Source organism: Stegostoma tigrinum, chromosome 33 (genome assembly GCF_030684315.1).
Source record: "Stegostoma tigrinum isolate sSteTig4 chromosome 33, sSteTig4.hap1, whole genome shotgun sequence".
Classification (NCBI taxonomy): Eukaryota; Metazoa; Chordata; class Chondrichthyes; order Orectolobiformes; family Stegostomatidae; genus Stegostoma; species Stegostoma tigrinum.
The window spans coordinates 16,357,787-16,380,819 of record NC_081386.1 but is presented as its reverse complement, the minus strand read 5'-3'; the positions used below and the strand labels follow the sequence as shown (position 1 = coordinate 16,380,819).

The following is a 23,033-nucleotide window of genomic DNA, read 5'->3' as shown; positions in this document are numbered from 1 at the left end:
ACAATGGCAACTTCGACATATTGAAACTTATGTGCATGACAAACACACAAAGATATTTGTCTTGAAAGCTAATCTGTCTTTTTAAAAACTTACAACTTCCAGTAGCAAGTTCTGCATTGTCAATTTGGCTGATTTTCAAGAATGCACAGATTATGATACTGATTAAGCTCAAAGTCAAGGATACCTCAAAATATTTTTTCTAGCATTTCATTAATGAATCTGAAAGAATGCAAACATTTATTTAAAAACTTCCCCCAAGTGTTTCATAGAAATAATTATCTTTAATGACATTGTGTTATACATAGCAAATCTATGGAACTTAATCTCAAAAATGAGCAAGAGGTGAACAAGTTATTTTTAGTAATGAGATAGTAAGAACTGCTGATACTGGAGTCAGAGGTAAAAGTGTGGAGCTGCAGGAACACAGCAGGTCAGGCAGCATCAGGGGAGCAGGAAAGCTGGCATTTCGGGTCAGGTCCTGACCTGAAACATCAGCTTTCCTGCTCCTCTGATGCTGCCTGACCTATGTTCTTCCAGCTCCATACTGTGTTATCTCTTATTTTTAGTAATAGTGCCAGCACGAGAAAAGTGGCCACAAAATCTGTTTTTTGAGTTTATGTAGTTTAAAATTCCAATGGATCACCTTGTCTAACAAAAAAGTATTCAGCTTAACTTTCCATCAATAAGGGTGGAATCTTCCTCTCTACTAAGCTTCAGTACCAGCTTCAGGTGTATGAAAATTCCAGACAGCTCATTTACGACAACAAACAAAAGTCATGTCTTTATTTTATCTGAAGTGTTTATCTGAAATCATATTCAAAAGCAGATAAAATGCCAGATGTTCAAGTTTCCATATTAACAACCTTGAAGGAATCCCTAATGGCCTAAGAACCACCATGACTTCTGTTAATATGACCGCAAGAAAACTCCTTATCACCTGTGATAGAATGGTTTCCAGAAGTTAATGCAAGGAATTGAGTTCATACTTGCAAGAGGATTTTGTGCAGCAAGTTTTAACAGCACTAACATTAACGAGGTCAGCCCAAAAAATCTTTCAGTATTAACATCAAGTCTTATGTGATGACAAAAGTGAAGTGACTGGGTCCAAAATGCACTTTGGCTGTTTCACGACATTCATCGATTTTTTTTAAAAGATCATTTTACATACTGTTAACTTCACTGACAAGTATGGCATTTATTGTCATTCTAAGTTGCCCTTCTTCTTTCTGTATATTTGGTAGTTAATTTGCATTTTGATTGAAGAAGCTGTGTCATTGATTTTAAAAATCACACGCACTGTAAGGTAAAAATCTTTGAAAACACCGGGTATTAAACAGGCCAGTATTGATTCTGCATACATACACAGCTTCCACTCAATGGATAAATTTAAGAGGGCACAACTTTGAATGCGTAAGTAACCACAGCTGTTATGCAATTTAATGCGAAAGGAAGACTTCTTTATTCAGACAGAAGAATTACTTCCTGGTGAATTGTTGTCTCTCAAACTAGCATCAAATTTACTATGGGAAGCTTTGACTGACATTTGTTATAAAAGTCTGTCAAAACTCCAAGACCTATTTACATCCTAAGTCAAGTTCAGAAAGTTGAGAAATCAGCAGTGGATTTCTCCAAGCACAAGTAATTATCTAAACTATACAAAGCAATATTCAAATACAAGTTGTGCTGCTATCATCATTTAAGATCTATTTATCTGCTATGATTTAGAACATGTCTTCATTTTAAGATAGACTTCTGTATTTTTTCATTTTGTTGTTGACAGACTACCCTGTGACTACAATACCATAATACTAACCGACACTGATTCTTAAATGTAGGATTTTTGTCATCTATTGTTAAACTCAGAATGATCCTAATGTACTTTCAAGAATCATTCTAAATTGATAGAATTAGGTTATTTTCTGATATTCTGATTTTTTTATATTCTTATATTCTGATATTTTCAGAAAGAATAGAAGTCCATTTTTATAAGTTGTTTGAAAACAAAAGCCTTCAATTTTTCCCCTTGCCTCAAAACAAAATCACACATTACAAAAACAAGAGACCATGCTCTCTTAACTGCAACACCTGCCATCCCAATATGATGTCTGAAAAACAGTATCTCTGTTGCCAGATCCACGATAATGTGCTTCATAACGTCCTCAAACCGTCCAATCTCTTCAGTTGAATGACTTCCTGCTGCACCAGAACATGATCCATGAACAGCAAGTAAGAGGCAACGCTCCCTCGAAGCAGCAGTCCAACTTTCTGCACATGGAAACTGGTGCAATCACGCCGATCATGGCAGTGACTTCCAGATCCAGAAGCTGCTACCACGCACGATCCTCATCTGCCCAAGCAGTCAGAAAGAAAATTAGAGGGAATGCTGGTCAGAGTCAGGGTATTCTGCAGTGAGCACAGATCCTCTAGATTTACTCTAATTTACGGGGCAGAAATCCTAAGTGTAATTACATATTCTCCATTTGCCTGGTTGACTCTAGTTCCAACAACACCGAGTAAGCTCACTAACATCCAACACAAAGCAACCTGCTTCACTGGCACCCAGCACTATCTTATACATTCAATCCTTCTTCCGCTGGCACTTGGTAGCAGCTGTGTTTATGACTTGCAAGATGCACTGCAGCGAAGCTTTCTTCAACAGCATCTTCCAATCCCACAGCCTTCTCCTCACAGAACGACAAGGGCGGCAGGTGCACACAAACACAATTATGTACAAAGTCTCCCTCCTAGCCACGCACCATTCCCCCAAGTAGAATATTTCTTCACTGTCATTAGGACATGATCCTGCGTGCGCTTACACCACATGAACTTAAGTAGTTCAAGACATGGTTCACTAACACTGTCATGAGAGTTGTTAGGGATTAAAAAAAATCACCCAGTTAAACTAGAGTTGACAGTAGAGTGTACAAGACAACTTCAGCCATGTATTATCTCAGTTCAGTGCGACACAGTTTAGACTCAATGCAGCTGATTCTCACTCCAATCAGCTATCCTAAATTTCATCACTGAGGTTTCAGCCAAGGATTTCGAGCATGTTTTTCGAGGATGCATTTTCCGAAACCACTGCCAAATTGTAAGGCAAAGAAACTATTCATCAAATTTTGAAAATCTATATTGCCAATGAAAAAAGATGCATTTCAGGTTTGCTTTCTTAGTGCATATGACCACTAATTCAAACTTTCAGTCCTAATTTCCTATGGTATTTGTGCCATTTCACTCAAATCACTTGAGAATTCAAACATGTTAGCATATCTAAGAGTAATAAATTAAGGGCATCAAGTAAAACAGTGCAAGATGGATACATTTTGAATTTTTTAAAAGGGGATGTTAACCATTCACATTGCGCCAGGAAAACAGGAAACTATTAGTTGGTGTTTACCCATGAACCTAGAGATTTTTTTACAGCATGTAATTAGTTGAAAGTATAACATTATAGACTGTTGAGACTATTTTGGCTTGTAATAAGATTACATATTCAAGAAAACAGCAGTAAAAAGTCAAGCAATTTCAAATTCAATTGACTTTGTGCTTCTACATCTGACCTTTAGATATGCGTAGTTCGTTATGGCACTGCTGCAGCTGATATTCTTGCTAGGCTTATTCTTTCTCTCAATTTCAATCACATTTCTACAACTAGAAATTGCTTCAACTCTGCACAGATTTCACAGTTGGGGAAAAAGTACAAATTGACAGTGGCAGACACAGCCAGCAGTAAAATGTGCTGCATATAAACACAAATCATCTCACATTTGGATGGAAGAGGTTTTTATTTACAACACCTGCACAAATATTAAAATGCCATGTATACGTTAAAAAATGTGCATAAATACTGCTGGATTTAAAACAAAATCAATTATCTACAACTTGTACAATGCATGGCCATGCTATCCAAGAAATTCCAATTACTCTCTAACCAGACTTTCTAATTCTGTAACTTTTATGAACAATGGCATATTTAAATATTTCAGTAATTTAGGAAAACAGCATAAATTCACCAAACATTTGTTTCCATGCAAGTTTAGGATTCAATGTTAATCTTCCTGCTGCAAGATTGGGTTTTCTTACAGGATTTCAAAAGTAAAATACAGGTGCAGTCAAATAAAAACAGCAAATTAATTAATGGAATGTAAACATTGCTAGAAGGGTAACATTCGTTGCATGTGATGTATCATCTTCTTGAACTGCTATAGTGTATGTGGTCCAAACAGAATCACAGTGCTATTAGGCAGGGCATTCCAGAATTTTCTGACCTGGCAACACTTCAGAAATGGTGATATATTTTGAAGGCAAGATATTTGGTGTCTTGGAGAGGGATTCAAAGGTGGTGGTCCTCCAACAAGTCTATTGCCCACTTCCTTCTAAGTGCTTGGCGGTCACACATTGATAATGTTTTATCAAAAGAGCCCTGATGGGTTGTTGCAGTACCTGTGTTCAATGCACACTGTTGCCACAGTGTGGTGGTGATGCCTGAATGTTTAAGGTAATGGTTAGGGTGTCAATCAAGGAATTTGCTTTGTCCTGGATAATGTCAAGTTTCTTGAGCGATGTTGGTCCAGCACTCATCCGACCAAGAGTGTTCCATCATATTCTTAACTCATGTCGACGTGTTTTGGGAATGCAGTGCGTGAATCGTTAATGTGGTCTTTGACGCACAGTATCTACATGACAAGTCTAGTTAGATTTATGATCAACAGTAATCCCAGAATATTGGTGGTGAGGGATTCAATGATAGGAACAATAAATGCTAAAAGAGGTGGCAAGATTCGCTCTTGCTGGTCACGAATATTACTGGACATTCATCAGACCAAATCTCAATGTTGTCCAGTCCTTGAGTGAGCATACTTCTTCAATGTCTGAGCTGAATGTGGCATTGAACACATTTTACCAACAAAATCCTACTTCAAAATACAAAGACCTTTGTCCAAAATGGCATAATAAACATTATTCAATTTAAAGCGGTGAAATTAGTGAAGAGGAATATTTGTTATTAACTGTTAACCCTGCCAACTTCCCAGCTGAACTAAATCCAATAAATAAGACGGAAAAACAGCAAAGTACAAAATGAAATTGAAACGAAGAGGCCTCAAAAGGCCTCATTAAAGAAAGTTGATTAATAACCCATAAATCTTCACAAGGACACTTATAACCAACAAATGAGAACCAACATCATCTCTTACCAACTTTACACAGGCAATGCAAGTAATGCACTCATTTCATATTCTTGTTGCAGTCTCTGATATGACCACTGCAGCATCCATCATGCACCAGAATAACATTCCCTTACATCTCGACTCACATTGTCAATTGTCGTCCTGCACAAATCTTTCACTCGACTTTCTCTAATCTCCTTGCTCTCCCATCGTGTTTTTTTTTCCATAGTTTGGCCCCTCCAACCTGGCTCCCAATTTCTGCCCTTCATTCAATTACATTTCACAATTCCCAATTGATATGAAACACTAATGCCTAAATTAGGCATTCCTTCCTTCTGAGCTTTCAAAGCTCAAATAAGTAAACACACAAGAAATTGGGAAAGAATACTTTTATTGCACAAGTCAGGTTTGATTAAAAGTAACTTTAAATATTTAAATATTAAATATTAAAGTACTAAATATTAAAGAGAGATTTTTATTTTAAGAAAATTCAAGAAATCTATATTCTTCCATTATAAGGTTAATTATAATCTTATAATTATAAGATTTCCAAGATGGTAGCTGTAGCGTAGGATATGTTCGGGCTCCTGCTCATCTGGCCGGCCTCATTCTTCTTTTTGATATAAAAAAGAAATGAAGAAACAGAGTTCAACTCTTCTTCTTTTCTGAGGCTGCAATGGAGGATGACATTGGCAGGGGCCTGCTGTGGTGGATCCAAATATCCCTTTCATGTGGCCATTGTGGCTGCAGCTTGACTGAAGGCTTCAGTGGACCTGGCCCATTCCTCCTGGTGGCGATTTCATCAAGGGTTAGAGAAGTGGCAGCACAGTGGCTCTGGTTCGTTCCTCATAGCTGTGGCAACAATGTGTTGGCTTTAGGTCATGCATCATGTGGCGATGGCTTGAGCGACAGCTTCAGTGTCAGTGACCTGGTGGGTCTAGTCTCTCCCCCCTTCCTATGGCGGCGGAGTAGTTGCTTCTGTGTCAGCTTTGGCAGTGGCAGCACGGTGGGTCCAGTCTCGAAATTTTTGCTTTGGTGGCCTAAGGGACGGCATCGGCAGCAGCGTCCTATAGCCACTCCAGAAACCCAAGGGCTGTGGAGGGAACAAAAGATAAGCTTTGTCCTAACTTTGTCTCAATTACTTCTTTTTAGAATTTGTCATTAAAATAGTGCCAAATTGTGGTGACTTATACATATCTTACTGTATTTTCATAAATACAAGTGACAATAAATTGCCATTCGAAGATGTTTTCCATGAGGATACCAGCTGAAGGACTGCAAATATAAACAATGAAACCTCTGTGCATTACATAATGAAGGATTACTCAAACTCCATTTACACAGGAAAACAAGATTTCTAACAATGCATAATACATTTTCGGTCCTTTTAGTAAATTATCCTGAACTAATACAGTTTGTTTAGGCAATTTACTATTTGAAATGTTACCAACTTGAATGATCACAAATACAATTACCAAATGAACTTGTTACATCAAACACTTTTGCGCAACACACAATGTTAGCCATCTGAAGCTTTATTAGTGCAGACTGAAATGCAAACTTTACAAAATTTCACACAACTGATCCTGTGTAGTTGCATACCCTACGAGAGAAAGCAGCACCAAACAGATTATAGAAGGGGAGCTTACCTCGATATGCGCATCAATGCAGCTGTGAACTGAAATAAACATCCTTGAAACCAAGTGTACTGCCAATACAACAAAAACATCAAGCTCTAAATCAAAAACTAACTAGGTGTTGGCTTCTCACATGGACATTGCAAGACATGACTGCAAGTGAAATATATGCTTGCTGTGGCTTAGAAGGGAAAGAATGACAACCTATGAAAACATTTAAAAGCAGCTTTATGAGCAAAGTCCATCTCATGACATTACTCATCAACTGATATGTCACATAAAATACTTAGAGCATTTTTCATAGCATTTTCCATGTTTACTGCCTACCTTTCAACTACTTATCAAATTCAAGAGCGAAAGTGCATTACCATGAAACAAATCTTCTCATATTTTAACAACTTACTTCTTCTTTTAACCAAATGCATTGCAATCCTTTCAAAAAAGTTCCATCATCAGGATTATTTAAAGATGGCGTTCTGAAAGAACATTTCTTCGAAATATGATACGTACTTTTATTGAATCCAGATTAATCAAACCTTTCTAGTTTGTTCCATGTATTTGCTCATATGCAATTCTTTGTTGGATGCCAATATCAGCAGTAGGCTGGAGAGGGGGAAGACGTAGTCATAGCTAAATACTCCATGATTCATTGTTTACTGGATATAATTGTTTGTCTTCCTCACAATTTAAGTACCAACCACATAGTCTGTGCTGCTTAGAAACGCAACCATTGACAAAAATTAACAAGGGCAACCAAATATGATAATGACAATGCATAGCAATGTTTCATTTTTAAAAGAAAGGCACTGGTTAAGGTACAGGACCATGCAGGGGAGGAGGAGCTGAGGGACAAAGGAAGGGTGGTACACACATGGGAAAGTAGGGAAACAACAAACAGATGATAAGGAGAAAAAAAGGGAATGGGCATGTGAGGGAGGATACATAAGGACTCAAATCAGAGCAAGCAGAGTCTGGGAAGCACCTGTGACCAACAGTACCTGACAGATTCTGCACCTGATCAAATAATGACAATCACTGCTCCTACACAGCTGTTAGCCAGAAGGAGGAAAGCAGCTTCTCCAGGGAATACCAAAAAACAAAGCAGACACCTGCTGCACTGACTGTGCACGGGACATTAACTTGATGCTGAACTTTGATAAGCCTCAAGGCACAATTAGAATACCAGACCAAAAAAAACATGTATTTACTTTTCTTGTTATTCAGGCAGCAAACCATAACTACGATGAAGGTTTCCTTTCTAATGCACACAAACCTTGGACAATTTAAACCCACCACACTTTCTGTCATCTCTAAATGACTGCATAATTCAATTTCCTGGAAACCCATTATGTCTCATCAGAAGAAAATGAAAAACAGATGAGTGTAATTTCTCAGTGTGAACAAAACTCATTTAAGTGCTCTACTTCAGAGCAGAACTATATTTTGCCCAGTAGATTCTGTACAGCAGCTGAATCCCAAAACAAAACAACTTGGATTTAACAAATGACAAGGCAATTTTCTACAATATATTTTATGCAAGCTAAACTATAACACTTAGAACAACACATATTTCCCATCCATTACTTACAATGGTCTCACCCATCAAATAAAAACTATTCTGCACAATCTTTCTTCATTTGTGATTACACCGAAATTTTAAAAAAGTAATCTTTAAGGCTCAGTATCACAAATATTTTGCCAGTTTACATAACCTTGTATTATAGTAAATGCTATCATGTATAGGCAGTACTTGCATTTAGACTTATACCAGAACTAGAAATTTTCATGACACCTTCTTACTTTCAAGACCTGGCTATTTCAGTACTTCAGGAACCACATTAGCATTAGCACTGCACAACAGTGAGATTGCTTCAACATTGACAAAACCACTTTTGTTAATGCGATGACCAATGATGTGATCCTGAAAATCATTCCTCATTAAATTAGAGGCACCAGTATACTACGACACTAAAACTTTAATGCACAAAGACCAAATTGCAGGTTTCATATGTGATTCCTGATGTATATTGTTATTTCAAAAATGCAACAGAGGTTTCCCAAATTGGAAAAGATACACACTTTATGTACGAAAACGATCTACCAAAGAATTTGGAGACATTATGGTCTTATGGATTTTAGGTCAGTTGCTTAGTTTGAACATTTGAATTGTCTTTTAACTTAACTTTACTGCTTTGACTGAGATTGGAAATCAAATAGGCAATGGAGAAATCTAGTCAAACAAGGGCAGATGTTCTTCTTCATGCATTTCAAGTAGAGACCAAATGCGCCCGTCCATTCATGTTTTGATGAGTGCTAACTTTTAGGGGATTTGTTAATCATTTTGGATCATCCTATTTTCCCCCAAATCAATCAAAAGGCAACACAAGTTTGTTGGAAGGATCCCCTTTTGCTCAACTGATATAGTAAAAACTAGTGGATGATAATTTAGTACTTGTAAGGCTAATTTAGGTTTGATGGTCTGAATGTAACTTGTTCCCAAAGCAAAATCATTGCAAAAAAGAAGAAGGTTGGATATCAGGATAATAAAATGTGAGGCTGGATGAACACAGCAGGCCAAGCAGCATCTCAGGAGCACAAAAGCTGACGTTTCGGGCCTAGACCCTTCATCAGAGAGGGGGATGGGGGGAGGGAACTGGAATAAATAGGGAGAGAGGGGGAGGCGGACTGAAGATGGAGAGTAAAGAAGATAGGTGGAGAGAGTGTAGGTGGGGAGGTAGGGAGGGGATAGGTCAGTCCAGGGAAGACGGACAGGTCAAGGAGGTGGGATGAGGTTAGTAGGTAGATGGGGGTGCGGCTTGGGGTGGGAGGAAGGGATGGGTGAGAGGAAGAACCGGTTAGGGAGGCAGAGACAGGTTGGACTGGTTTTGGGATGCAGTGGATGGGGGGGAAGAGCTGGGCTGGTTGTGTGGTGCAGTGGGGGGAGGGGATGAACTGGGCTGGTTTAGGGATGCAGTAGGGGAAGGGGAGATTTTGAAACTGGTGAAGTCCACATTGATACCATATGGCTGCAGGGTTCCCAGGCGGAATATGAGTTGCTGTTCCTGCAACCTTCGGGTGACATCATTGTGGCAGTGCAGGAGGCCCATGATGCCACCCGAAGGTTGCAGGAACAGCAACTCATATTCCGCCTGGGAACCCTGCAGCCATATGGTATCAATGTGGACTTCACCAGTTTCAAAATCTCCCCTTCCCCTACTGCATCCCTAAACCAGCCCAGTTCATCCCCTCCCCCCACTGCACCACACAACCAGCCCAGCTCTTCCCCCACACCCACTGCATCCCAAAACCAGTCCAACCTGTCTCTGCCTCCCTAACCGGTTCTTCCTCTCACCCATCCCTTCCTCCCACCCCAAGCCGCACCCCCAGCTACCTACTAACCTCATCCCACCTCCTTGACCTGTCCGTCTTCCCTGGACTGACCTATCCCCTCCCTACCTCCCCACCTACACTCTCTCCACCTATCTTCTTTACTCTCCATCTTCGGTCCGCCTCCCCCTCTCTCCCTATTTATTCCAGTTCCCTCTCCCCATCCCCCTCTCTGATGAAGGGTCTAGGCCCGAAACGTCAGCTTTTGTGCTCCTGAGATGCTGCTTGGCCTGCTGTGTTCATCCAGCCTCACATTTTATTATCTTGGAATCTCCAGCATCTGCAGTTCCCATTATCTCTGAAGGTTGGATATCAGTATTCTTTTTAAATCAACCATACATGCAGCGCTGAAATTATGAAGACATCTTTGAACTGTTCCAGACAACTGCATCACATTTCAAACAGTGTTTCAAATCAATGAAAGATTATATTGAAAATGAAAATAAATATTCAGTGCCTAATTTACAGTCACAGAACTCCAAAGTACATGCCAATTAGATTGCATTATCTCACGTTCAATGAAGGTCTAACTCAATGCACCCTTCAACATCAAAACTAGTTAAGATTGCAAACAAGTAGTATTTGTTGTTTCATGAGAATTTCCAATGCTTTCTTTATTTATGGTGTCATTTTAAAGCATAAATCAGAGTGCAGTGGTGTCAAGTGAACTTTTGCTGTTTCCAAACATGTACAAAGTGATCAGTTGCCATTTTAGTGCTTTCTGGGCATCAAACAGTGGGAAACTGATTATATTCCAAGAAGATATATTTTAATGACTCAAAACTTAAATAGCACTGGAACAAATTGAGAACGATTCTTACAATGCAACCAAGAATCCTTTCTCAAGCAATTTGCCGTATCTGGCTCTGGGTGACAAAGTTTACTGAAGAATGCTCAAAAGACAATGCCCCAAAATTAATTAGGTCCATGGTGAAAACCAATTAAGGAAGAAATATTAAGCATAACTGGGTCAGACTGGAAATAAGCAGGTTTTAATTAGATGAAAGGAGAGTCTGACCAAAATTTTTCTAAGTTCACATAAAATCTGCATTAATACTAGAAACTGCTTGTTCATTTGCATCATATTCAGCAGCATTACATGGGTCTGTTCAAGTGATGACATGAAAGCGCAACCACGCAAGTACAGCCAGGTACATCATAGTTTTTTTTAAAATTCACTCACAGGACAAGGGTATCACCGGCCAGGCCAGCATTTATTGCCCACCCCGAATTGTCCAGAAAGTAATTAACAGTTAACCACATTGGTGTGGGTCTGGAATCATGTCTAGGCCAGACAGGTAGGACAGCAGTTTCTTTCCCTAAAGGGCATGAATGAACCAGATAGGTTTTTCCAACATTTGACAGTGATTTCCTGGTTATCATCAGACTCTTTAATTCCAGATTTTTATTGATTTTAAATACCACCATCTGCTGTGGTAGGATTTGAACCCAGATCCCTAGAACATTAACTGGGTCTGTGGATTTACAGTCGAGTGATAATACCAATAAGCCATTGCCTTCCCTACATCCAAGTGCTGTGTGCCATGACAAAAAAGCAGCACAACAATGATTCAAATTCATCCCACAATGTCACAGAACTGAAAGCTAATGTAATTCATGCACAACGAAAATGAAGAAAAGGGTGGCCCCAGTTCAATCAGCATTGAGGAAGAGGGTCAAAAAAAAATTGATCTTTTTAAGGTACACGCCAAGTCAAAACTTCAGATGAGATGCATATCAAGAGCAACAGGCGTGTTAAATAAATTCTTCACTGTAAACACACTGTGGAATCTACAAGAGATACTGATATGAGTGGTGATAAATGGGATGCAAGTTTGATATCTGCACTATGAGCGACAGAAAATGATCGGCATTACAAGACTGACAGAATGAAAGAAAACAAATAATCTATCATTTTATTAAGCGTTTTGATAGAGTTGAAGTTAATCCTTTTCTTTTCTTTTTAACTTTGTCTGCATTTTAACTATAGTATAAAAATAAAATGTGTTTTGCTTGACGCCAAGTAGTCTGACCAATTGAATTGTTCTGAACGCAACACTTTACACTTACCTGTAAAATAAGGAAAAGATGGGTCGAAACTATCTTTTGAATATGTGTTCAGGGGATTTGGTTTGGTCCATAATACTGGCAAATGAAGGGTCTAGAAGAAATTGGCATGTACTAAACAATGTAGAAAAATATACAATGAAACAATGTTTAAATATTTTATGGACTTATTCAAAGAATTTGAACAACTATTATGAGCCACAACCCAATGACTGTCGCCAAGTAATAGTTCCAGATGAGTCTCATGCTTAAATCACCAAAAACATGAATACCGAAAACCTATTACGCTTCCATATCTGATATCAACTTGACTTCCTCCATAAGTAGTACTACATAAAATAGCCGTACAAATGCTGTTTTGGCTTCTGCTCATGATCAAAATTGCTGGTCCAATATTTAGCCTTCAACGTTTTCTCTGTCTAATAGGAAGATCAGCCTAGTAAGTTCAGTTCATATCACAAACTACACACACTTGCCACTGATTCCATCTTTCTGCACAGGCACTTTCAACTCAGTTCCTTGCCTGATCATAAAGACTGTCATCCCTATCTCAAAAGTTGCCATCCAGCCACAGCCTTTCTGCTGCAGTCTCCATTACCCATGTCTCTCTCCTTCACACTCCACATCACCAATGTTCTCTAGTCAGCTTCCTGTCCTCCGGTCTTCTGTAATTGTTAGCTGATCAAAACTATACTGTCTGTATCCGCTACCAGTGATATATTATCCGGTCTCCCTGACTTATAGTGAATATTAACTGTTTTGACTCATCCTTAACATTCCATCCCTCATATTTACATTTATACTTTGTGTCACCCATTCCCACCTCCAAACCAATATTTGTAATAAAAGCCCTCAGAAAGAGACAGAAATTTATCATCTATTTGCCACTTCTGGCTAGAGATTGCTGTGAATGCATCAGCCTTAGCTTTTGTAATCATTCTGCGCTCTGCCATCATTGAGTATTGGGGTGTTATCAGAGCTTTCCCTTCTATTGTTTAATTGCCTACCATCATTCATTGGATGTCATGCTCCCTTCCCTGGTTAATGCACACAGTCCCGTGTTGTAACGGCAGAAGGTGAGCATCTTTATTTAAGGTACATCTGATGTTGCTCTTTAGCAGGCTCTTCTATATTCCTCATTGAATTAGAGTTTGACCTAGATTGATAGCAATGCCAGAGTAAGGGGTATTCCAGGCCGAGGTCACAGGTTATAGTTGAATAGTATTCCAGTGGTACTGATAGCCCACAGTGCCCCAGAAATCTCTCAGAATTTCAAGATTTGTTCTGAATCTATTCGAATTAGCAGGGTGTAGAATTACAGGTCAAAAGGAGTATGTCTTCGGCGTGCAGACTCTGTTATCATAAAGACTGAGTGGCAGCCACTTCCAGCAAGACTTTCACCGACATGTGAATTTGCAACAGATTTTTTAGGTCAACTCGTCCTTTTTCTCACCAACTGCTGCAAGCCATGACTGGCAACTTCATCCTTCAGAATCTGGCCAGTTCTGCGAGGAGCAGTGCTACCAAGCAATGTGGTTATGCAACTTCAATTCTCTACCTTCAAAATAATATCTTCCATTTATACCCAACACTTCCAAGATATGTTAAATATGGAGGGGCACTGAAGCATCAGCGGGGTGATAGGTTGTAATCATCAGATTTCATTGCCCAAGCCTCACCTGTTGCGTTGAGACTTAATGAAATCTGAAGTCCATCTTGAGAATTTCCAGCGTCACCCCATCACAAATTCGTAATGCTGTACTGCAGCCTCTGGTGGGTTTGTGCTGCCAATCGGACAGGACATGCTGATGCGGAAGTCCCAGATGTTGCATTAAAGGTATGATTCGGAGACAGTGGGGCAGTTCTCCAAGCTTTGGTACAATTCTCCAGATGTTTATGAGATTGAAGTTTGTGTCATTCCATCCTTGAACATGGTACAATTAATTGGTAACTTTAATAAAAATGATAGAAACATTTAACGATTTTAAGAAGTTTAATACATCCTGACCAAATGGAAACTGAAGCAACAATCTTGTTAATTCTGACTCAATGAAAAGGCAAAGCATGGGCCAAACTTCTGGCAAGAAATTTCAGATCTTCAGGACACAGATTTAACTAACATACTTATTTTACTCTGGCTGCAATGGCAATATTGAGAGAAACCTAAAGAGGTCATTGGTATATGATTACTGTTTATGTTAAAATGTTTTTAAGCACAAAGATAAAATCTGTGGAAATAATTGCATAAAGCAAGAAAATGTTCAACTAAGTTCTTCCGGCAACAAAACTGTACACACGAATTTGCTTAATCAACACAGCTAGTGGACACGAATGCATCTACAATGCACACAAATGAGGAAATTGTTTTTCAGTAAGACAACAGTGGAAGAAGGGTGGGTTTGTCCAAAAATAGGCATCCTTTTGGTATCTTTCTCGGATTCTGGTGGTCCACACAGAAAATAAGCTCAATCTTAAGTTCAAATAACAATTCAACTAAGTTTTCTTCAAAAAGCTAACTTTGCGAACTATCAGTCATGACAGGTTCAATTACCCAACAGGACACCTTAGTTCTAGGGAAAAGACTATGTCTGAGGTAAAATATGTGCTCCAAAGACAGCATGAAATATCTCAAAACCTCTGCTCAGCTAAATAACAGGAGTGGGGATAAAACAGAATGGTACAAATGGGTATACTGGATGGTGAGCATGAACTGCTCTTTTCAAAATAAACCTTACATAAAACTCCAAGTCCAATCACAGAATTAATGAACTGGATCTTAAGCCTTCGTTAATAGAAGTTTTCTTCTTGCAAACTGAAATTGCTTGAAAGAACTCAAACTTAGAAGCTGTTTGAAAAATACAGAAATTAAAAGATTTCGACAGAAAAGAGGCATCTGAGGCCTATAATCTGATAAACACATAGAATCACTAGCATAATGCAAGGTGCTTTAAAGATGTTCACGTAAAATTACCTTTGACAGATGACAAGAAGAACATCTGCAATAAATGTAATCTAACAAAAAACTTGGTGAAATGTCTACTTCCAATAACTTAATTGCTGCATAGATGCAGCAGTCTCTTAATGTACAAAACATTAGTTCAGGCAAGGGATGGCAGACGGTTCTTCTTGACCAAAGAGGCTTTCAAAGACTGTAAAAAAATTCCAACTTACCCATTAGACTGGAGTTAATGAATGGTGTTGGTGATAAACTTTCATGGGATCCTAATCGACCATCATTCAAATGTTCACCATACTGTGGACTGTCTGCAAAGGCCTGGAAGGGGAAGGGGAAAAGATAGGTGCTCATGAAGCAGCCACGTAAATTATACATTTTTAGATTAATAATTAGTTAATTGTCTATTCAGGCACTGTAAACATTAACAATTACCAACTTAAAATTTGCAGCAAATTCTGAGAACAATATATTAATTTTAGCATTCAAATATCTTCCTTTGATTTCTCAACAATCATGTTCAGAGGTAATTTTACTTGGAATTTAAATCGTATTTCAAACAGATGAATACTACAGCTAAAGCACATTGCAGCGCTCAAATATTTCTGCTCTGTTAAATTTTATTGCAATAAAGAACATAAAGAACATGCCTGAACACAACGACAACATGCTAATCTGTCTCGTATCCATCCATTGCAAATCGCTGCTCAAAGCTGTCACAAAAAAGGACATTAAGACCCAAGATGAACAATTAAATTAACCATTAGTTCAAAACCTTCAATACTTTAATAAACATCCAATAAACTAGCCAGTCAAATGCCCTTCCATTACATACACAGACAGTAAAAGACACTACGTCAACAAGTACATACCTCAGCACGAGTCTAGATATTCTAACAAAATTTTCTAACTTCCAAAACCAAGAAAATGATAAGAAGCGTGAGAACAAAAAGCAGAGTTCATACTTCAGGTTAATGTCCTTTGATCATCAAAGCAAAATACTTCTCTCTCCACAGATACAGCCTGAGCTGTGCGGTATTTAGAATATTTTTTTTTAAATTGCTGATCTGCAGTACTTAACTTTAGTGGCAGACCCCAATAGTTGGCATTTGCTCACCGACAGGTGGCAGTTTCTTTTTCAAAGTCTTTAGTATTGAGGTTGGTTGGCTCGCCGAACTGGTTTGTTGTTTTGCAGACGTTTCATTACCGTGCTTGGTAACATCCTCAGTGCAGCCTCCGATGAAGCGTCAGTGTGTTTTCCCACCTGGTTTTTAAACTCTGGGGTCCGTTGAGATGGATTGCCTCACTTCCGGTTTTCCTTCGTAGTGGAATGTACGTGGGGTCGAGTTCGGTGTGTTTATTAATAGCATGCTTCATGGAGTGCCGTGCTTCCAGGAATTCTCGAGCTTGTCTCTGCCTGGCCTGGCCCAGGATCTTGGTGTTGGCCCAGTCAAAGTCGTGGTTCTCCTTGTCCACGTGGATTGAGATGAGTGAGCATTGGTTGGTCTTTTTGTAGCCAGTTAATGTTCATGTGCTCTTGTTGTCAGTCTCCTTCCTGTTTGTCCGATGTAGCGTTCCTCTCTGTCTCTGCAGGGGATTCTGTAGATGACATTGGTCCTGGCGGAGAGTGGTCTTTAATTAGGGTGAGCAGTTGTCATAGGGTGGAGATGGGCGTGTGTGCCACTCTGATGCCCAGCAGTTGTAGGCATCTTGAGGTGAGTTCTGACGTGTTTCTGATGTAGGATAGTGTGATGACATTCTACACACCCCAACACACTCATCACACTACCCTACATCAGGAACACATCAAAACGCACAAGACTCCTACCACCAGTGGGCATCAGAGTGGCACACAAGCCCACGTTAACCCTACAACAACTGCTCACCCGAACTAAAGACCCATTCCCCGCCATGGACAGGACCAATCTCATCTACAAGATCCCCTGCAGAGACTGCGGGAAACGCTACATCAGACAAACAGCAAGGAAACTAACCACAACAGTACATGAACATCAACTGGCTACAAAAAGACACAACCAATACTCACTCATTTCAATCCACGTGGACAAGGAGAAGCACGACTTCAACTGGGTCAATACCAAGATCCTGGGACAGGCCAGGCAGAGACAAGCACGAGAATTCCTGGAAGCACGGCACTCCACGAAGCATGCTATTAAGAAACACACTGAACTCGACCCCACATACGTTCCACTACGAAGGAAAACTGGAAGTGAGGCAATCCATCTCAATGGACCCCAGAGTTTAAAAACCAGGTGGGAAAACACACTGACGCTTCATCGGAGGCTGCACTGAGGATGTTACCAAGCACGGTAATGAAATGTCTGCAAAACAACAAACCAGCTCGCAAGCCAAGCAACCTCAACGCCTACAACCCAAGCTACAGATCTACTCCAAAACCTTAAAGTCTTTATCACTTAAGAATGTCAAAGTCATGTATACTGCTGAAATAAAGACAATTGGAATTTCAAAGCACACTGACTCAGAATAACAGTTTGCAGAAAACCAGGATTTTAAGAAGCAAACATCCAAGTAGCAGTGGAAATCCTCTATCCAATTTTGGATGCGTCTCGCATCTCTGTCTGTTAGTGAAAAAAGATGATATGACAGCATGACCAGCTACTAGAGTTCATTTCAATATTCATCAGCATCATCCAGCCACTAGAATAGATACTTCTTTTGTTCCTCTCTCCTGCAGATTCACTAATGATCACAGAAGTGACAGCAGCATTCAACAAGATGATTTTTCTTCACATTATTCCCACCTACTCATCATATTCTATGGTTACAGTCCAAATACGAACAGAGTAATCAACGAGGTGGTGGCAACAGATCCTAGTTGGGGTAGATCCAGAGTCAGGGTCTCCTGGTTATCAGCGAGGCTGGGGCAGAGATCTTGCGGGCTGAGTGTGTGTTCAGCACAAGGCTTGACGTCAGTGACCCATTGGCGAAGTGAGCCCAGCAACAAAAGATGGTCCCCAAAGAATGGCAACTCCAACGTTGGTGGGACTGGCACAGGCTGTTGGTCAAGCAGCTTAGGGCTCATGGCAGAGGTGGAAGCACCAAGACTGACTCTCTTTCAGCTATATCTTTTTATTCTTAAACTATTCAAAATGATGCCAAATTGTCTTGACAGTTGAAGCTTTTCAAATGTATTTTATTGTGTTGTTTATTGCACAAAACAAGTGACAACAAAATCATCATTCATTCATTCAGATTCACAAAAAGAAATAGGGCAAGGTGCTCTCATTCAGGCAAATTCATTATTCACACATCACATGAAATTTGGTTGAAGGAACTGTGTCAGCTGCAACTCAGGGTGGTGTTGCTTCTGAGTCAAAAGTTTATGGTGGTCAAGTCCATCTCGGACGTAAATATATCAATTTCCGCTGATGGACTGGAGTTCAGGCCACTTGTGGAAGTCTGACGCGTGTAAGACAGCTGCTGTAGTTTCTATTTTATGGAAATCACTAAACTTCATAGGCACTTCGTGAATGATAAACTGCTTTGGGACACACCATAAATGAAAATCTCCATCTCACATTTTATGAAAAGCAAATATGTACATGACTAATACTTGAAATACTTCTGTAGATGGCAGTAATGAGTACGTGACACTGACTTCTTCAGTAAATATGTATCAATCACCCAGCAAGTACCATTTTCCATTCAGTACTTTTCCTCCTTCAGTAATTACAATTCCAGTATCCAGACAAGGTTGTAAACAAACTAACAAACTGAAGATTTCACACCCAAATATATTATCTCTGGCATCTTGGGACTTATTAATCATATATTTAAATTTGAATGGCCACACCCAGTCTCAAAATCCTGGACGGAGTTTTGTGAATTTGGATTGTGATGTGCAATTCATTTGTAGCTATTTCTTCAAATGTTCAATCAACTACTTTGTCCTTAACAGCAAGCATTTCTGCTCAGCAAACCATCATTAAAATCATTAACATACTGATGTGGGAGAGAGAGGGAAATGTCAATTAAGAAAAAAGAATGATTTCTAAATGCAAACAAAACATGGGTGAGCTTAAGTTTAATATTTATGATTTCAAACTATGGAAAATGAATTATAATTTCTCATATTCATTGTAAAGAAGATATTCCTCACTCCAATTCTGAAGCTATGCAAGTCACAAATTTCAGTTTCTAGTGAATACACTATAGTGTCCACAGCTGCTACTCATGCTCCAAAACTCAGAACTTGAGTTGCTCCAGCAGGAAGTACCTCCTGCATCGATGGTCATCCATACTGTGAGGATTATCTAGAATCTCCCATATCGTGCAGGTTGTCCAAAACAAGGCCTGAATTCCCCAGGCATAACTGATTGAATAGAATATGGACCCTTGTGTATATTTTACTCTTACTCCTACTTAAGAACAGACTACAAAAATCTTATCCTCGTTTATATCCCGAGTCCCACTTAGGTCTGCTACCAGCCTGTCTGGTTCTCTGTGAGGATCATATCTTGCAAACACCTTTCAATGATGCTGAGTGCCTGTCACGAGACCCTCACCTTGTTCACACATTTTAATTGCTGAAAGATGGAATAAAACAAAAATTGTGCACTCCGGTAGATGAGGTTAAAAACTATAAATTCTAGTTTTTGAATCAAAATTACATTTTAGAAAACTAATTTGCCGAACTGCAACCTCCCGAAACGTATAAATTAATCTCTATTCTACAACTGTTCATGTTGAATTTGATAAGCGTGACCCATTTCATTGGAAATTCATTGCTATTTCAGGCGAATAACAAACCTCTCCCTCACTGCACTGCTTCTCATTGATTCCAATCCCAAATGACAAGAGGATGTGCAAGGACAGCATGTGTAACAAAACGGAATGTGCTCATAACAGAATATAGAGAATCACAGGCCACAGGGCAAAAAGAAGGGCACTGGAATACATAAGAAAGATAGCAGCTCAAGATCACTTCAGCCTACAACCCAGGATCCTCTGGGACAATTAGATCAACAGTCACTGAACATTCATCATCTTCCAGACTGGAGGGTAACTTGCAAGCAAGCTTTAATAGGGCCAAAACAAGCCACACTATCTGTGCTATGTGCCATCAGTTCAACTAAAGGGCTAGTAACTTCTGGCTAAATAACTATCAAACCACTAAGCGCTTTCAGTTACACGTCACAGCTTCTTCTGCTGTATTGCCTTTAAGTAATCTTTTGAGAATGTAAAGTCCCACATGAATCGTTGCTTCAGTTTAACTATTACAGAATCAATAATACACATTTGATGGACATTTACAGTTTGGTCTAGCCACAGGGGGGTCCTCAAGTAACCAATACTGCTGTTGTGTGTGTCAGAAAGCAGCTCTCAGCACAAAGTGCCATGAAAAAAGAATGGTCCACACAGCCAAGGTCAACACATGGCTGTTTCTGTATGAATCTGAGAGTAAACAAAGTTTAAAAAGAAAACAAAATAAGCAGAAATCTGTTACACTGCAAGGCAAGTCATCAACTGCATTACAGCTAAAGTCTAACTGGTTAATCATCATGCAAGAGATTTGAAACCTAATGTCTCACCTACAGTTAATTAATAAACGTCTGCATTTCTAATCTGTGAAGTATTTCAAGGAAAAAAGCAAAACGACAATGTTGCTGTTCCCCATAATAATTGATCCAATGTTAGCTGGACTATTTTGCTTTCAAGTCATTTATGCCAATCTACTTATGCTGCCGCTTTCAAGTCAGTCCAAAGATTACTGGCAGTTGCATTAAGTGTGTGCAATTAAGAATATATCAGTATAAAAGAAATACAATAACATTTCTACTTAAACAGCTTTTTTAACATAATCAGATATCATGAGCAACTTCGCAGGATGGAGAGTAAAATCTAACATGAGCCACAGATATTCAGACAGTGAAGAAAAATCAAAGCAGTAGATTTTAAAAGAGCATCTTAAAGGAGTAAAAAGATTTAGGAAGTGAAACTCAAGAGATTATGACATTGCCACCCAAAAAGATGAAAGCCAGTGGGGAGTAATTAAATATCACAAATGAAAGAAACCTGAATTTGTGGAACCTAGTTATCTGAAAGCTAGAGATTACAGGGAAAGGAACAGTCAACTCCATCTAAGGATTTGCAAACAAGGGTGAGAACTTTACATTTAAAGGATTGCATAAGTTATATGAGTAGGAAGGGTTGAGAGAGATATGGGCCAAATGCTGGCAAATGGTACGAGGTCAGGTTGGGATGCCTGATCAGCGTGGACGAGTTGGACTGAAGGTCTGTTTCAGTCCTGTATGACTCTATAACCATGAGCCAATGTAGGTCAGTGAAGATGAGACAATCATTGAATAAGACTCGGAAAAAGTTAGGACACAAAGATAATCTTGGCCAACTTCATCTTACAGAAAATAAAACATGGGAGGCTATCCAAGTGTATGAACAGCCAAATCCAGTAATAACGAACTGAATGGCAGGTTTCAGCAGCTGATGAGGCTAGGTAGGGCAGAGTTGACATGTCAACTTGGAAGGTACACAACCCGTACAGTGTTACCTGCAACAAGGAATACCCCAAGTAAACTATTAAATTGCTTTCAGAGTAGGAAGTATTGAATTCAGGCACTCGGGGCAATGAGATATCCCACTGGAAAGCTGTCCACCCAAGCAATTACTTCTTAATATTACAGCATGGAACATGCTATCAATGTTTTCTTTTATCCACAATAAAACACAGAATTTTAAATTCGTGGAGATCAAATGAAATTAAAACTGACTTCACCCTAAAGAACAATTATCCTAATTATATGTAAAGCTCAAGTTGCTTTACGTTAGCTATCAGAGAACACGAACTATCATATACCACACTTTGTTTAATTATAGTGCAAGACTTACTTTGCAAATATATAATACATTTAAGATGCATAATAAACTGACAATTGCAATTTTCACCACAACACAGGTTAGATAACGGGCTTTACAGGACTTTAAGAACAACCATAAACAAACCGAAGTTCTGTTCTTTGTTTAAAAAATGCTCCAGAATCAGTGCACTTCTTGTTTTATTTCAGTAAAATTTCAACAGAAGTCAACAGTTCTACTGTCTAACCATCATTCCCACACCAATAAGGTCTTTACGTATATGCGAATACAGGTGCTCTCCTACACTCAAGCAAACAGTCTTTAAGACAAAAGTCTTAAATTTAGTGCTATTACTCTCAATACTCTGAACAAGCTACATGTGGCAAGCCTGTCACATCAATAAACCGTAACTATTTTTTGTTAACAACTCAACAGACCAATTTAAAAAAAGCTGCAGTTTTTAAGAATCTGATTAGGCAGTTCACATTACAATGTCATTGTTGCTCAGTTGGTTGCACTCTCAGGAAATTGTATTTCAATATCCCTCACACAAGCTTACTGTCAAGATTCAAGACTGGAATACAAAAATCTGGATTGAAACTCCAGTGCAGAACTGAGGGAAGTCCTGTCTTTCAGAAGATGGTCAACCATTACCCTCATGTCATGGGGAAAACACTGTAATCTCTTAGTGAACAAAGGAAAAAGCCAGGCACTCAAAATCTCAAAGTAGCCAGGCAACATCACCATGCTTTTGCAAAAGGAGAAATATCTGTAGCTAACGTCTTAGAGCTTTTTGAGGAAGCAACAAGTAATGAGAGTGAATATGCTGGGTTTTGATTTCCAGAAGACATTACACATGGTTCCACATCAAAGTTACTTTGCTAACTAAGAGCTCACAGCAGGGGGTAAACTTGATAGGGCATAAAAGGATTGGTTAGCTCAGAGGAGATACAGTAGACATAAAAT

The 23,033-nt window shown here is 39.1% G+C and overlaps 1 protein-coding gene across 6 annotated transcripts in view; it reads right to left on the bottom strand.

Annotated features, from left to right (window-relative positions):
• The window catches only part of tcf12 (transcription factor 12), a 283,602-nt gene that overhangs the window by 197,333 nt on the left and 63,236 nt on the right, over window positions 1-23,033 (bottom strand). For all 6 annotated transcript variants that reach the window (XM_048562540.2, XM_048562541.2, XM_048562538.2 and 3 more), the window contains one exon: window positions 15,431-15,533. In XM_048562540.2, the coding sequence (XP_048418497.2) occupies window positions 15,431-15,533 (103 nt within the window). The remainder of the gene's footprint in view (window positions 1-15,430; window positions 15,534-23,033) is intronic.